Here is a 17,805-nt window from a genome sequence, read left to right as displayed (position 1 = left end):
GGGTAATTTATTGCATCCCCTGGGAAAAAGTGCCGTCCGGTGACGCAGTCGAACCTCATGCGTAATGTCCTCCGGGAAGCGCCCATCACGGGCGGGAAGAGTTTATTTATGTGGCTTTTTGTGGAGGGAATTTTCCTTGGCGCGGTACAAAATGACAATCAATTTTCTAGCCATAGCCATGCTATAAATTGGTCGCGTTTGATCGTTCTCACAGTGCGCTTCTTTGGCGGGCTTTCGGAGCGATTGGAGTTCTAGTCAGGATAGATTTTCCGCTGGGAAACATCCGGAGGCATTACTCCCACTGTACGGCACGCCGGAAATGTGGAATATATACGAATCGATTCGTGAGATGGAACGTATTAAAATGACGTTACTTTAAAAGATTCGTTCATATGAAGATTTTTTAGCATTTATGTTTTAATCAAACCATCAATTAATCACAAACAAGTCTCACAGTATTTCCTTCGAGCTTCAGAATTTCTTCATTTTTCTTCTTAAAAGTATTCCTTAAAATGCTCCCAACATAGCCTCATTTTTACATACAATTTAATCAATGCGGCATATGTTGAACCATCCAACCGATAAGATATGAGTGAACAAACATTCAAAATCGAGAGCACATAAAATCTGCACGCTCGTTTTCCCGGCAAGCCTGGTGCACCTACGGTTGTTACACGAGCTAATTAAATGGGTCTTGTAAGGTGCACGTCCAGAGTGCCCCTAGATGATGCTTCCCGAACTCGAAGAGCCACTTGTCTGGCAAGAAAGCATATGCAAATAACGAGTACGGATGCTACCAGGGGTTTGAAAAGCGGACCCTACACGATCCGCGAACGTTTGGTTCGGTTTAGAGGTCGTGGTCCGAGTGGTTTTGAGCCTGCAGCTTGTTCACCTGTGCCAGATCCCATACTTCATCACTCCCAGGCGATGGCTGTAAACTCCGTACGATCGTTGCCGTCCTTCACCAACTCTTGCCCTCCTCCGGGAGCAGATAATCTTCGACGACAAGACCTTCGCAAGGATCGACCTACTCGGCCAAGTTTTCCACTTTTGGTCCGAACCCGTGGTTATTAAACACACATTACGCCCGTTTATGTTGTACCGCGTGGTGCGCGACGCGTTGATCATAATTTATTTGTTAACAGCCGTTGGGATGGTGGAAAACAACCCGCGTTGAATCCCGGTTCCGAGTGCGCGAGAGTGTCCAAACTTTTACATTCCTGATCGAAGAGCAGTCCGGCTAACGGAGATCGAACGGATTTGGATCCGGTTCTGCAGTGGCTACATGAAGGTTTATACGATGAGCGATTAGATTAGCGCAGGGGATCGCTCGCTACCTTTTGAGGTGTGTTTTACTTCATTGAATGTAGATAAGCGACGGTTGGGTTGTCAACATGCAGCGAACATGTGCCCATTTATCATTTTTAAATGGAAAAACTTCTCCTGGCAGCTATTCTACAACTCACTTTAAGAGGGCTTTCAAAGAAGCTTCAGCATATGATTTCCATTCAGCAAATTAATGAATCCTGAATATCTGATTTTCCCACCATGTCCAGCTCACTCGAAAACGCAAATTTATTCAAAAAGAGATGATCCATATTAATTTGGATTAGATTAATTGATATAGCTTCGTAAATAAGAAATAACCCAAGCAGCTACCTCAACTGCTCAATGCATAAATTATCTTCGTCGAGCTCATCGCGCCGTCATCAGTCGGGTGAAAATATCGATTAACCTTGGCTTCTGCGCCAACGCACCAGCCCCCGGAATCGAGTTCGCGAAACGATTCCGCGGGTCAAGCCCGCAGACCACCCGGGAAGCCAGAAACGGCCCCGCCCGTCGATATCGGCCGCACAATCGCAACGTTTACTCAGCGTAAAATCCCGTTTTTCATCGCGCAACCCGCGGGAGGATACGGGAACATTTGGGCCTGGGGGTTTCGAGGCACTGGCATCCGGCGTTTCCGGTCGGTGATGAGATTTTTTGTTCACCAGCCGCCACCAGCCTGGTTTGGTTTAGATTTTCCACCGCGTGGGTCCATGTGGTACATTTAACACCCCGCTCCGGTGATTGATGTTCCCGTTCCGGGTGATTGTTTCGCCCAAAACGCGGTTTTTAATGAACTATTTTGCCGGTATGCTTCATCGTCCTGAATCGTCGTTCAGCGTTGGGGAGCATCTCGCGTGAGTGTTAATTTATGGGATGCAATTTGGTAGCTGGGATGATCAGCAATGCGAGTTAGATTTGAGCAACAGTTTGCTCAAAGCTTCCGAAAGATACTTTCAGAAATGTTCGCTGGTAATTTATTCGCAAATAATATCAAAACGATTCTGTTTGATCTATCTACCATACATTCACTTAAAACTAGCACATCTCGGTTTTTTGATTGAGAAAATTCGAAAAATAGGTTATTAGATATGCCAAAATTTGTTGAAAATAGGAACGGATTTTTATGAATAATTTTTCTTTCAACAAAGAAACTATTCTAATGTAAAATACCATTATTCATTGTTTAGACTCAAGAGTGATTTTAAATCACGTAGAAAATGGATGCTTATCAGCATTGAACAAATCGCAATAAATGACTTGCGAAATGTAAAATTCTCCTACTACATATAGCAAGTGCCACTTACCGCGATCCTAGCCCACACTCACAGAAAGAAGCGCATTAAAAATCCTTTCCGCTCCGTATGACCTTCAGCCCGAATAGAGCCCTCCCGGAGGCCTATGAACTTCAAAATCCCCCATAAACCGCTTTAAAACTCCCTCAAAATGTGAAACTGATCAAATCCCTCTCGCGCAATTGTGTGCACATTCGACAACGCACGCCGGATTACCTCGGCTCCGAATAGTCGAGATCGTCGATAAAAGTTTGTTGACCATCAGAACAACCAGCCCCTGGTCGCTTATTTTCACGCGGTCCACATAAATCATTTCCGAGTTCAGGGTTCCATGGTGCAGCCAACCGCAGGCAGGCAGACTCCGGGGCTGGGAGTTTCGAAAAAGGGCGCAAAACTAAAACCCACCCGACCTGACGCTAGCTTCAAATGCAAATCAAATGCCGCTATTGTCGTATGCAGCAGGTGGGCTTAGAATTTTTGGTGCCACAACCGCGACGTTTTGTCACCAGCGTGTGTGTGTGTGAATGATCCCCACGTTGTGGTGACCTTCGCACCTGACTGCCCAGAAACAGACCACGACCGCCAGCCAAATGGATGCGACTCGGAATGGATGTGATCTCGAAATTACCACCAGAAAAGGTGACCCAGCGTGAAGGTGGACGCTGAAATGTAGCCAGCTCACCTCCCATTCGGTCGCGCAATTGATAGTGATCAATGCGTGAATCTAAACCGGGGGTGGGACAGTAGAGTGGCACGAAAAAAAAATGGCACCAACCATTCAATTGGCGGTCGGTGGCACATCCGTTCCAGCCAGGAGGTCTACGGTTGACCATCAGCACGCTCGTGGTGGCAGTTTCAATGCGCCGCCAAAAGTACCTGAATTTAGTCGCGGTGATCTTGCTCCACATTCGAAACACCAGCCCGACTCGAAGGCCTACAGTTTTAGCCCTTTTTTCCACCTAGAGCACTGATTTCCATCTCCCGAAGGGTCCAACAGAGGGGTGGATCGATGAAACCGAACTGCCCCGTTTCGAAATGCCATCGCGCGGCCTCGGATGCATTGGAGATCGAGTAAGTTATCAAGCTGTCAGGATCTGCGATCGCGGCCAACCAACAGTTGCAGCCGCATTGCATCCGCCCTCAGATCAATGACATGAAACCAGCCGTACATTCGTACCTGTTCAGTTAGAGGAGGGCTTGAAAACAGCCCGAGTTGCGATTACGGCACTCGGACGCTCACAAATGATTACCATCGGTGCATCGGTGACGGTGAACAGATTTATAGCCCGTGGCCGCAAACGACGGGACCAGAGCTCCCGATAGGGGAGAAGATCAAGCCCGAAACACAAACAAAGTAAAATCAAAGGAAAGTAGAAATCTCTTTTTCTCCACCAACCCACACGCTGGTTCGATTGATCCCTGCGCAATCGCAACGTGCAACGCGAATGCTAATTAAATTCCTCGCTGCCCGTTCGAGGCGTGTTGGGGAAACCGTGCTGATACAACGATGTTGCTTGCTCCTAGCACGCGTCCCGGTGAGCGCAGAACATGCAGAATTCAACCCTTAGGGGGCGCCTCTAGGGTCACCAGCAAACGGGATGCGTGAGCAGGTTTTGATTCGTAAACGCTAGCGCGAGAGCCCGTTAGCCTGCCAAGAACTAGGCGAATGCACTGCTTTTCCGACAGGCACACGTTGAACCTCCCCGATTTGTTTTAATACCCGGCCGCATCTTTTCCGGGCCTCCCGGTTAAAGATTCTGATCTCGAATGTTCGGAGAACGGGTGACCCATCTCGGACCAGCCTTGCGATAACTCATCATGTAATGATGTTTGTTTTATCTTTCCACGACTGGGTCTTGTGACACTGCAACGGAGCTGTAACGTGGAGAAGAGAAGACAGTTTGGCACGACTTGCTTACTTTTGAATGATGTTTGCATTGGATTGGTTTGGACTGACCGATCCTCCGGTCCTAGATATGGTGGAGATGTATATCTAAAAGATTGCTTCATACGACTTGTAACACTCCATCCGCTGGTTCGACATTGAATTTCATCGAGCGTTGATTAGAATATGTTAACATTAAATAAGTAATCAAAATTGAATGAACCGATTTACCCGAGTGACTGAAAACTGGGCAAGAAAATAGACACGATTAAAGTTAAGCATACAATAGGTGCGACTCTAAAACGACTCCAGCTATGTTATAATCAGCATTAAACATTCATAACGCAACTTGCAGATTTGTATGCTAGCGAGTTTAGACACCATCAAAATTGTAGCGAACAATCGTGAGCTTGTCACGAATTTAATAATTAGCTGTAGGCATTATTTTACATCTGAAAACGTTGCACCACATTGTGCATTTCAGGCTTCCAGGATGGCCCTAACCATCCTATTGCTAGGCGGCACGCTTTGGAAATCAAATTAAAATATTAATTACACAAAAATGATGCGCCCCTACGTTTGGATGCGTAATTTGCATGTGGCTTATTTAAATCGATGTTGCGTGGCTTTTGCACCATTTATGACATTGCTCAAAATGCGATGTAACGCGAAATTGGCAGCATTTGTTCGGTGCTGTGGCCTTCTCCGCCGATTCGTCATATTGGAAAATTCAAATAAAAACTCTGTCGCCAAGCCGTGCAGGGTTTTTGTTCATCGCGGGTGGACTTTTCTCGTCGGGTTGAAATGGGAAGGAAAAAGTGCTCGCTTATTCGTACCTACACGTTCACGTACGTACCATTCTACAAACGGTACCATCCACGAGTTTTCCACGCCATCTCTCTCGCACACAACGCTTTCCGGATGCGCACAACAAAAGAACTTCCGCTTTTCTGTCCAAGCGCGCACCACCCGGCCACCCTCACTCCAACCCCTGGACTCGAATGAAACTCACATTTCCATTTCATCACCTCCACATCTGGCTGCGCGGACCTTTTCGCAGGTGGCATGGAGTCATACGGGGACATGGCTAGTTCGGGTCAGCGAAGCGTTCAACCCGGCGCGATAGATCACAATTGATCATACTCATCTCGCGCCACACATACACGTACGATCGCGAATGCCACCCTATGGAAAATTGACCACCAGCGGTGGGTGGCAGGCGACAAAAAGGCAAGCAGTGCGTCACCATCCGCAGCATAAAGCTACCATGTTTTTTTTTGTACCTCGCTACTCTCTATCGTGCTCTTTCACTCGCTCTCTCCCCCGCCTTTATCGCGCGGGGTCAGAAGTTAATTAGCTTTCGGGAGGTTGGGAAAATGGGGACATTATAGGCAGAATATTCTGCAACGCGATATTCAGTAGTTTACGAGATCTCGCCGCGAGCGGTTACTTCGCACCGGAATCTGGATGAGAGCGGATTCCCGCGGTTTTGTGATCGATCAGTGCTGCAGCTTTGTTGCTTGATCATTTGCATAGCCATTATATCGACAAGTGCCAGCGTACCCACTGCCAGTAACGTGTCTGCAACGTATGTGCTCTAGTTCTGGCTGGAATTGTTCGTGGCGTTCAACACTCCCGATGCATGATGATTTTATTGACTGCGTAGGGAATTGTGGGACGAGAATATCTACAGTCTGTAGCTGTGTATTGTGAGTGAAATTGTGAAACTTTTACCAATCGCCAATATTCCAGATAACATAGTTGTGTGAAGTGCTTAGTGACTTTCGCTATAAATCTGTGGCACCAGTAGTGGCGTGTACATCATTTAACGGGTGAGATATATGTGTAATATTAAATTCATCTATACTAAGAACTAAAATTGTCTGCATGAGTTTGAAATGGCTAAACGGTTCAATCAAAAAGATGTAGCAATTTTTGTAACTTTTTTTACAAAGCAAAATTTTTGGTACTGATCTGAAACTAAATCAATTAACATAAATTAAAGTTAAATGGTTAAGTTTGAATATGCTTCACCGAATTTTAAATGAACAAAAATTCAAAAAAGATGCATAGCTTTACATACCCTTTTGAAAGCTTTCAATTATTACTTACAATAAAAAAACCAACGGAACATTACATTTTCAAAATTCCTATTTATCGCAACGAATAATTACTAATTAAGTCTCGATCATGCCATTCATTTAAAGCTCCTCTATTTTCAATAGAATGTCTGTTCAACAATGCCATAAAACAACTGCTCATGTCGTTTTAATAGCGCTGTTGAAACTTTCCATTCTGATTGCGTAGTCAAGCGCAGACAAACGCATCAAACACGTGTCAATTTTTTCCCTAACTTCCTCTAAAGAAGGGTCATTAGGCATAAGTGGCCAAAAGCACACCTCGCTACCAATTTTGTCACACTTTCAAATTACCTCGTCGATCGGTGGTCGAACCACCACAAAACACAACGTTCTGGGGTTCGCGCATGGGGGAATAAAATAGAAACCACACACGCGCCGTAACCGCGACAGGGTGTTAGGCCAAACCCATGGTACCCATCCGAACGGCACGGACGGCCATTTAACGCGGAAAACCTCCGGGAAATCGTCACACTCGAACTGGCCCGACGCTCGGGAGTGCTTTTGACCTCAATCGGTAGAAAATTGCCATCAGACCTTCGGGCTGTGGGTTCTCCTTCGGTTAAATCACGTCCCATGCTGATAACGAACGTGCTGGGGAAGCGAGAAGCCACCTGATGGCCACTGATACGTGGTTGGGTGTGAGAGCGAGAACGAGAACGAAAGCGAGCCACACGAACGTGCCCGGATGGACCAATTTCGAGTGATCACGCTCGAGTTAACCAGCCGGCAAAATTCTACCCAAAGCCCGTGTCCAACCACTTTTCGGGCCTTCGAAAGGGCTCGAACCTCGACCACAGCGAGCGAGAGCAATAATTACATTCCATTCGTGCCCTCGCGATCGCGCCCGCAATCCGAGGTCTGCTGCGCATTCTAGATTGTGTTCTCCTCTGCTTTTGGTCCTCCTCTTTTTTTTTTTTACAAAAATCATAAACCGTAACAAATCAACTGTTCCGATCAGCAGCGGAAGTTGGTTCCGGTTTTTCTGTTTTTTCCACCCCCTCACACTACGTGTGCATCTCTCGCTCTTTTTGTGTGTGCTCTTAACTATACTCTCACATACCATTCTTCGTAACGCACGCACCGACCGCAACCATTCAATGTGCGAGTCACTAGCCCAGGGCCATCAGTGTGCCGTTCCCCGGGTGCACTCTTCCCCCCCCCCCCCCCCTCTCCCAAAGCTCCCTTAATGATCCCTTTTGGTCGCCCGAGTGGCTTTTAGTGAGGGAGCTGCGGTAGAGCTGTACGAATAGAACTCTTCTAAGCGCACCCAAACGTTTGTGTGGCTGTGAAAAATTTCTCTCTTCGCACGCAAAATGTTTTGTTTGTCGTTGATTTTGTTGTGCAGAGCTTTTTTTTCCTCGTCACTCATACAAGCGTGGCAAAATTCACCTACGTAAATGAATTGGCTTTCCCATTTGGAACGAGGCGATCACTAATTTCGCACAAAATGGAGGTCATTGTACGGCAAACGATTAACCTAACCAAACATACATCAAGCCTTTGTTTGGAATGTTTGAGTAGGAATACAAAAACTGGGAAGGGGTTTTTATACGTTAGAAAATTAATAGCACGCAGATCGTGAAAAATAATTACTTATAGGTGATCTTCGAAAACCCCTGAAAATAGGCTATTTGCATGACACGACACGTGTTAATGTTTTTAAGGACGAAAAAGAAAATTCGAATAAAATTTATTCAAATATTTAAAATATAAATTTATGCGTGCTAATAAATGATCTAAGAAACCTCTAAGAAGTATATTTGTTCTACTGCTTCCAGATTGCTGAAAATAATGAAGTGGTGACATGCACGAAAGGTGCAAGAGATATTTTCTATTTAGGCCCACACCATCCAGAGACACCTAATAGATCTTTCTCCTCATTTGAACTCTCGATCTCGCTGTCCTTTTCCGGGCTTTATTCTATCTTTTCTTAAACCTCGGACGCTCATAATCACCATCCTACGCCTATTCGAGGACGCCGGTGTCGTTGGCAGCGCATGCTGCACGAGTTCGCTATGCGCAAAAAGCAAAAGCTCCTGCCGGGGCTCTCCGATCTTACCTTAGTGGTGCTTCTGGCCCGGTTCGCCCTGGTGTTTGGCCAGACGACGTGCAACAACGGGCAGGGTCGTGTGCTGTACGAGCGCCTCCCAAACCAACAGCTACAGGGCTTTGACGATGACGTCGTGCGTGATTCGGCTCCGCCGTTTCGGGTACTGGAAAAGTGCCAGGACCTGTGTCTACGGGACCGCACCGCATCGAACAACCTTGGAAGGGCTTGTACGAGCTTCGACTTCCAGCCCGGCAGCCGGATCGCGTCCTTCAGTGGCAGCGTCGAGTACGAGGAGTCCACGTGTTACTTGACGCGGGAACAGGCAGCTCCTGAGGGCATCGGAAATCTGATGCTCGTACCAAACAGTGTGCACTTCACGGAGGTTTGCGTCACCTGTAAGTAGAGTGGTTCTGATGCATCCATTGAATCCCGGGCAGTTTGTGAGTATTTAACACTCGTTTTTGCACCCTGCAGCCAGTAGACCTGATCGAGAATGTCCCAGTCGGCGGTACGTGTTTGAGCGGCATCCGCGAAAGAAGCTAAAGCTCCCGGTGTCTGACATCAAGGAAGTGACGGCTGCCAACCGTTCCGACTGCGAGGACAAATGCCTCAACGAGTTTTCCTTTGTATGTCGATCGGCCAACTACGACTCGACATTGCGCAGCTGCGCAATGAGCAGATTCACGCGCCGCACTCACCCGGAACTGCTTGAGGACGATCCGAACTCGGACTATCTAGAGAACACCTGCCTGAACGCGGAACGTCGTTGCGACGGGTTGATCGTTTACGTGAAGGAAGAGAACAAGCGTCTCGGTGGTCCGTTCGAGGTAGAGATCTTTAATAATATGACACTCGAGGAGTGCCAGTCGCTCTGCCTGCGAGCTGAAAAGTACTTCTGCCGGTCGATCGAGTTCGACGACCAAACGAAACAGTGCATCCTGTCGGAGGAGGACTCAGTCTCGCAGAAGGACGATCTAAGCATCAGCTCGAGCCCGACGCATCACTTCTACGATCTCGTCTGTCTGGACAACCGTAAGTACACCCAGCCCAGTGGGGATGGGTAAACCTTTTGCTTTGTGCTTCGCTTGCCTTAAACCGGGGACGCCACGTAGTTCCCTGAGGTACGGCTGTCCGGTGTTTTGCAGCTCATTGGATTCTCCCAACAGCAAAGGGTCAGCTTTGCGTTAGCGTGTCGGAAAAGTCTTGTCAGTACGAGTACGAGTTTGCAGCGGGATCGAAAAACAAACCAATCCGCACGCAATGAACCCGCGCATTTCGCATTATGTTAACCAGTCAGCAAAAGCTTCCCATGGCACGCTTGCAACGGTGGAATTCTACTCGAATTCGGCCCCCCTGCTTTTCCCAGTAGATCTAGTACGTCTTGCTCGACGCTCCCGTACGCCTCCCCAATTTTCCTATATCTATATCTTCCAAGCGAGCTTGAACTTTGAGTTCGAGCGTTCATTTATTCGGTTGGTGATCGTACATACTGATCGCATTCTTCCACCCTGCTGGTGGCTGCTGAGACGGCTTTTCCAATGGTCCGTTCGGGACACCGTTTGCTGAGCGTAGCCTGTCAGCGATTTCCTTCCCACGTCTGGAAACGGCGCCTACTTCGAGATTTCTTTCCGAAAAAACAAAATTTCCGCACATCTCTCAGACCATATTTCGCAAAGTTACCTAACCTCTTACTGTGCGTTCCTGACACTACGCGCATTCATTTTAACCGGTTGAGCCCATGTCTAACATCACTGACCCTTCAAGATGAGCGAGAAATAGAAAGATAATTAAAAGGACTGCTGCCCGATACTGAGGGGGAATCCAATGGGCTTCAAAACGTACGGTAATGGAAAACGTGCATGACAAAGCTGTCGTTCGTCGCGAAATTATGTCTCCCGAAAAATTGCAAAAAAAAAAACAAAAAGAAAAACCCTCACACCCCATTTTCCGATCCCAGAGCGCGGCTCCGAATACCCGGACAACTCCGTCACGTCTCACCTGTTCGCGAGCGGCCGCCGGCCCGATACCGCCTTCCAGCGCTATCGCAACTCGCGGTTGGGCGGCGAATTTCACTCGGAAATCACTGGCAGGTCGCTTAGCGAGTGTCTCGACGAATGCCTCCGGCAGACGAGCTTTCAATGCCGGTCCGCTGTTTATAGCGATCGGTTCCGGACCTGCCGTCTCAGCCGCTACAACCAGCGGGACGGAATGCGCATCATCTATGATGCCGATTACGATTACTATGAGAATTTGATGCGTGAGTATCTGCCGCTCGTTTTCTGATTGATTCCAACCCTCCCAGGGGCGCCCTTGTCGCCCTTTCCCAAACGCTTTGTACTCACCTTGCTCACCCCATCGGTTCCTAACCCTCTTCGCTTTTGCAAATGCCGTTTCTCATTGAAATCTTTCAAAGCGCACCTAGTCGGGGGCGATACGGACACCACGAATGGACGACCGGATCCAACCGACTGGCGACCACCGTACGGTGGAGGTAAGCAAACCGTCGATCGATTAGGGGCGGGATTTTTGTTTATTGACTTCTGCCCTTATGCCCTTCCACTGTAGATCGCGATCGAGATCGTGTGCCGGATGATAGGATGCCTCCGGGCCGGTATCCGCCAGGTGAGCGGTACCCGATGGGACAGCGACCGGATTATGGCGGTAAGACACGCAGACGTACTTTCTCACGTAGCCCGCATTCGTTGCACCTTGTCAATAATTCCCCGGCAAAGGAAACACCTTTGGGTCCTTTATTCTTTCACTCTATGGTACTCAGGGGTTGGGGATGGGACTAGGGAGTGGAGATATGATCGGGCCTGAGTGCTAGAACGATATCAAATCAGTATTAAATTTAAATTCCATCTTTTTCTCGCACTTTTGAGCTGTTTGAATCGAAGGCTTGAAATATTTCATCAACGACGATCGCCAAGGGCCATGAAACATTTCAACAATACAGCCAAAATTGGTCAAAAAATAAAAAATTTAAACTCAAACAAAAGTTTGCAAAAACGAAATAGCAGTATAATGCCCCTCGTTCACTGCTCAAGTTGTCAGATCTCTCCAAACCCTCGCTCACCACTAAAGGCACTATGAACCGTGCTGAAAAACCTACGGCCCTAAGCACACTTCCACACTTCCCATTCTTCCAGGTGAACCGTTCCCCGGGGGCTATCCACCGACGGATCGCTATCCCGGCTCCACAGACCGCTACCCAGGTGGTCCCGGCACCGACCGTTATCCTTCTGGAGGTGGAGATTACGACGGTCGCTATCCGCCCGTCTACGACAATCGTTTCCCCGGCGATCGGTACGGTCCAACTGATCGCTATCCTGATCGCGATCCTGATCCTATGTACCCGATGGGTCACGGAGGTCCGATGCGCTACCCCCCACCACTACCTCCTCCCGATTCCCGCTATCCTTCCGACTCACGTTACCCTCCACCGATGCCCGATTCACGTTATCCTCCTTCCATGCCTGATTCGCGCTACCCAATGGATCGCTATCCGCCTCCACCGGATTCGCGTTATCCTGCCGACTCTCGGTATCCTCCCGACGCACGTTATCCTCCCGATTCGCGTTATCCTTCCTCGCAACCGGACGGAGGCCGATATCCAGCAGGACCTGCACCGGATTCGCGCTATCCTGCTCATTCCGCGCAGCGTCCGGACTCCCGATACCCGATGATGGGTCCACCGGCCACACGTTATCCGCCACCGCAGTACATGCCACATATGTACGGTTCCGCCATATACCCGGTGTCACCGTCAAGGGCTCCACCGAACCGTGGGTACCCTCCGGATCCCTATCCGGCACCTGTACGCCCCATCGACAGCAATCGCTATCCATCGCCGGAAACGCGCTATCCTCTCGAGCCTGTCGGTGCTCAGGGTCGCTATCCACCACCGAGTTCACCGAATGTGTCACCGTTCCACAAGTACATGACCGGTCCTGGCCGGCCATCGGGTAAATATATGAGCACTTGACAGTTCCATGTTCCTCGTGCGCACCCTGTCGATAACAAAGTCATGAAACCGTTCGCCACGAAACGCACCGATCATGCAGCACGAAGGGACTTTTATCGCTAATGTCTCGCTTCCTGGTTCTAGGGTACGATCCGTACATGGTGTACGAACCACAGCGCGGTTACGGCGATGATCGTTACGCCGGATACTACCCCAGTGGCGGTGGAGGTCGAGGTCCTCCTGGACCAATGCCGGCTTTCCCAGATCGTGATCGAGGCTACCGAAGACCTCCGATGGGAATGGCACCAGATGGTGGTGGCTACCCGTTTGAGATCCCATACGGTCCCTCAGGAACGGGTTACGATAATACGCTCGGTGGAGGAGACGGCTTCGGTGGCTACGGACCCCAGCGACCGTATGAGACGCGTTGCGACAACGCGGACGTCTTCAAGCAGGTCGCAGCGAAGCGTAAAATGCGCAAGCAGTACATCAGGCGTGTCATCAACGCACCTTCGTTAGGCATCTGCCAGCAGGAGTGTGCCGGTGCGCGAGACTTCATGTGCCGGAGCTTCAACTATCGCGACAGCGCACCGTACGAAACTGAGGGCAATTGTGAGCTAAGCGATCGGGACTCGCGTGATCTCGAGGTTCCGAGTACGCAGATGTTCGAGAGTGACACGGCTGACTACTACGAGCGGACGCCTGGACGTGGAGGCCCACACGAAGAGTGTTTGGATGGTAAGAAAGTAACCATTTGGTACTAGCGAGGCTGGCAATAAAGGCAGGAATTGAACTTGTGCAATCACTCATGTGTGTTCGTTGCGTTTCGTTTTCGTGCAGTTGGGCAGGTCTGTAACGAGGACGGCATGGAGTTCACGCTGCGAACGCCGGAAGGGTTCGTAGGAAGGATCTACGCGTACGGGTTCTACGATCGGTGCTTCTTCCGTGGCAACGGCGGCACGGTGAACGTGTTGAGGATCAGTGGCCCTCAGGGTTACCCCGAGTGTGGCACGCAACGGGTAGGATCCTTTGGAAAAAAAAGGCTATGATCGATGGCACCTCAAATGTCCCGAGAGTAATCGAAAGTTTCCACTTTTCTGCGTTCGTTTTAGTACGGTGATACGATGACAAACATCATAGTGGTGCAGTTCTCGGACAATGTGCAAACGGGCCGTGACAAGCGCTTCAACCTGACGTGCATGTTCCGAGGTCCTGGAGAAGCCGTTGTCACTTCCGGTTACATTGGAGCAGGGTAAGCGATTCAAGTGTTTCGTTTAGCAGGCATGTAGTTTGAAATGAGAACAGCCAGTTGTAGAAGTGCATGTGCATGCCAAGGACCTTCGGATCTGTGTCTCCTGCATGAAATTCGAACGTTACTAGCCCTAAACTAGTTACTAACAGGGTGTTTGTGTGTCGTGGGTTGAGAAACCTTTGCTACGATCATGTTGCGTCCCGTGGCCTACCTAACATGAATCGCAGACAAAGGACGCATGTTCCATGGTTCTTAAGCACAGTGTCTCGCACATTCACAGATCCGGCAGTCCCATTCCGATCGAGTATTTGCCGGCAGAGAACTCGATGAGTAACAAGGTGCGACTCATGATCCTGTACCAGGGACGACCGACTACGACGATCGCCGTTGGGGATCCATTGACGTTCCGGTTGGAATCGCAGGATGGTTACAGTCATGCGACGGACATATTCGCGACCAATGTGGTCGCTCGCGATCCTTACTCCGGTCGAAGCGTACAGCTGATCGATAATTATGGGTGAGTTGTGCTCGCAAAAGAGCCATCTGAATCCTTTTTCTGATGCTAATCCTTTCTTTACTCGTTTTAGTTGTCCTGTGGATAACTTGGTGTTCCCGGAGCTGGGAAGATCTCGCGATAACGACGCTTTGGAGGCTCGCTTCAACGCGTTCAAGATACCTGAATCTAACTTCTTGGTGTTTGAAGCCACTGTGAGGACGTGTCGCGGTGGATGTCAACCTGTAAGAGTCTCCTTTGCAGAGCGTAATAGATTTAAGATTAATTGGAATCTTTTTTTTCATTCCCCCAGGCTTATTGCCCAGGACCAAGTGGTCGTTCGGAGCCATCATTTGGACGTCGCAAACGATCGATCGAGAACAGCACCGAAATTCTCGGTACCGCTGAGCCACTGGTCGGTGGAAACCAGGACACTCAGGAAGAGGACGAAGAGGTCTCCATCGTCAATGGGACGATGGTGAACGAAAACACGACCAGCGTGAAGGATAAAGACGCTTCCGCTACGACCACCGCCGAAGGAGAGGCCACCAGCAGCAGCGAAATGCCTGAGCAAGTGCGCGAGATGATTGAGGTATTGGGCAGGACACGAATGATGACGCGACACGTGAACGGTTTGCACAGTAATTCAAAGTCTCGTTCCTACCGTCCGCTGCAGGTGTTCCAATCGCGTGAGGAAATGCAACAGGATACGGTCGCCCGCAAGATGGTGGCTCCGATTGAGTCCGTCTGTCTGACGCACGCCGAGTACTACGGGTTGATCAGTGCGGTCATTCTACTGATCATCCTGCTGATCAGCATCACCTTTGCCGCTGGGATCGTGTATCGCAGCTACTGGAAGGTGTTCGTGAAGAACCGCACACTCGATCGCGGTTCACCGGTCAACTCGTTCAGCCCATCCGCTCTTCACAACGCCTCTGGCAGCCAGTTTGAAGCATCCGGTCGAACAACGCACTCTAGTGCCAGTCGGGGAGGACCTCATGTCCGCTCGCCAGGAGTGTCGCTTTTCGGAAGTGGCCTACAGAAGACATTCGCCACTGGGTAGGTGATGATGGACATCGATCGATCGAGCTCATGGCATTATTAATCGCATCTCTATCGCTTGCAGCAACCTGTCGCGCATGTGCCAGATACCGGTAATGAACCCGCTGTCCCGAAATGGTGCCAGCAAGAGCGAATTCGATGACCCCAGCGAGCCAATCTACACCGACCCGTCACTGTTTGAACGATCCAGGTATGGATCACATCAACTACCTCATCTGCTCACTTGCCATCCAATGTTTCGACTCAATGCACTTCATTCACACATCTCCCAGCTACTATCCTTCCTATCTGACGCGTTCTTTCTCTCTTTCGGCCTTTCTTGCAATTACAGAATATAAAACCCGTCCCTTTGAACCCCATTTCAGATCACTGCGCAGCATAGCCGTTGATCAGACGGAGGATGGTAATAACGTCTGAAATGGAACCGAATGGAACATCATCCGCTCATAGCCTGTCGACTAGCGTCCAACAGCAACGTCTGGCAGGCTGTGGTGGAAAAATAGCATAGAAGGATAGGAATTTTGTAGCACGCACCCCTAAAACCGAACAATGTGCGCATTTTTTAGCTTTTTTAGATACCGAACGCATGACGAGTTGTTTGCTTCAACACACGAAGGATTTGTGACTCATAGCCTCGGCGCATATATTTATTTGTTAGGTATACCGAAGCATGGCTCATACAGCACACATCCAAGTAGACTGGAAAATCAAATAAATTGTACCTTCCCCATCAGCTCGCCGTTTACGGGAGAAACAAGCCGACCTTTTCCAACAACCTTCTGGACTGCAAACGGCAGTTGGTGTACACACTTTCTTCGGTTTGCATGCATCGAGAACGGTACAGAACACGAAACAGCTTAACCAAACTGTAGCTCATAGCGTTAGGTACTGTGATTGAAGTAACATACCCAACATGTCTCAACCTAACATACAATTGAAGCGACGTCATCACATCGTTGCCCTGGTAACAGGAATTAGGTTTTATAAGTTAGAAGGCTGCAGCTAAGGCCTAATAGAGAAGCTCGCACTGCAAGCATAGAATGGCGCTGGAGCAGTAGTAGTAACATTAAGCATTCTATACGTATATAAATATTTCTTAAATCATGTATTCTCTAATATTTCCACTGGAGGGATACCGTATACAGGATGGGCGCATGCTTGCTCCATCACGCTTGGGTGTCCGGTGTATGATAGGGAGGGACTAAGGAACGCGCGCGATACTTGCTGTTCTATTTATTCGATTAATGAAACATTACTTATTCTCTTGTAGCTTTAGGCAGTTGTAACGCGGCAGCGCAAACGCGCCCGCCAGGAGCTAACCCATCTACTTAGCACCCTGTCTCTAACAGCTAGGCTTTTTATGAAGAAAATTTTAATAAATAAGCAAATCAGATTGCTCGCCTTGGCTTTATTTAATGCACATTCCAAAGAGAACGAGTTACTCCCCCGAAGGTCACAAATGATCGCAGATTGAGTGATTTAGCGATTGGCATCACGATTCGCGTTTGCTGAACGTGCATCGGAAAAACATCGTCTGCCCAGGGAAACGTGCTCCAGGGCGTTACAAAATCGTACAAAATTTTCCAGTTTTCGGAAAATCCATCCATCCAGCCAAGCACGGCACGATGTCGGTAAAACAAAAACAAACCCCAACGACGGTTTGTGCAGTTAACTCACAACATATCCGCACACCGATGACCCGGTGCATAGTTTTCGGAAAAGCTCATCCACGACCATCCGGCAGTTGTGTACGAGCGGTCGCAAATTGTGGTGTGGTTTTATTTTTACAGTGCTCTTGGATAGCCAGGCGTCGTAGTCGTAGATAAACTGAAACCGTTTTGTGCCATTATGTTGCTCGATTTGGGCTGCTTGTGCATTGTTATCCTGTTGGTAGGAACAGGAATTGCACAAGAAACGGCTAGTGACTCACCCGCAAACGAAACGAAGCTTTGCGAAACGGTAATTAATTTAATTCTTTATTATAACCAACCAATATAATAGCTATGAGTATGATGTTTTTATCTTATGGCTCTTCAAAACGAAGTAACTGAACATTTAATCCTTCCGTTATCCTTACTCCTGAACAGCGTACCTGTTCGAAGCTGGAATACTACGACAAATTGAAACAAAAGTGCCGCGATTTTCCTGGTGGAGGATTTCTTGTCATTATGGACCATGTGAGTAGCTAGAGCCTATGTGAGTAGTTAGTAGTGTTTTTTGTAACACACCCTATCCTTCAGTCCACGAAATGTGCACACGGTGATAGTGGCCTGCACACGTTCAGCAGGCGAGACTTTTACTACGTGTGCCATCCGGAAGGAGTCATGATTGGTCTTT

General features: G+C 48.7%; 1 protein-coding gene across 1 annotated transcript; it reads left to right on the top strand.

Moving 5' to 3' along the window:
• The first annotated feature begins 8,662 nt into the window (after positions 1–8,662).
• Positions 8,663–15,885, top strand: LOC128722903 (uncharacterized). Its single transcript, XM_053816589.1, has 15 exons — positions 8,663–9,092; positions 9,172–9,729; positions 10,655–10,954; positions 11,111–11,188; positions 11,263–11,358; positions 11,847–12,662; positions 12,806–13,399; positions 13,502–13,680; positions 13,774–13,913; positions 14,176–14,430; positions 14,501–14,651; positions 14,720–14,998; positions 15,059–15,465; positions 15,533–15,658; positions 15,834–15,885. Exons 1-15 carry the CDS (start codon positions 8,663–8,665, stop codon positions 15,883–15,885), a joined length of 4,461 nt encoding a protein of 1,486 aa, XP_053672564.1.
• Positions 15,886–17,805: the final 1,920 nt, after the last annotated feature.

Source organism: Anopheles nili, chromosome 3, assembly GCF_943737925.1.
Source record: "Anopheles nili chromosome 3, idAnoNiliSN_F5_01, whole genome shotgun sequence".
In the NCBI taxonomy this organism is placed as follows: domain Eukaryota; kingdom Metazoa; phylum Arthropoda; class Insecta; order Diptera; family Culicidae; genus Anopheles; species Anopheles nili.
This window is presented reverse-complemented; position numbering and strand designations above follow the sequence as displayed.

Coding starts and splice junctions, on each gene's coding strand:
- LOC128722903 (XM_053816589.1), top strand. CDS start 8,663: ATGCGCAAAAAGCAAAAGCTCCTGCCGGGGCTCTCCGATCTTACCTTA. Junction 13,914..14,175: donor TCCGGTTACATTGGAGCAGG/GTAAGCGATTCA, acceptor TCTTAAGCACAG/TGTCTCGCACATTCACAGAT. Junction 15,659..15,833: donor TCACTGTTTGAACGATCCAG/GTATGGATCACA, acceptor ACCCCATTTCAG/ATCACTGCGCAGCATAGCCG.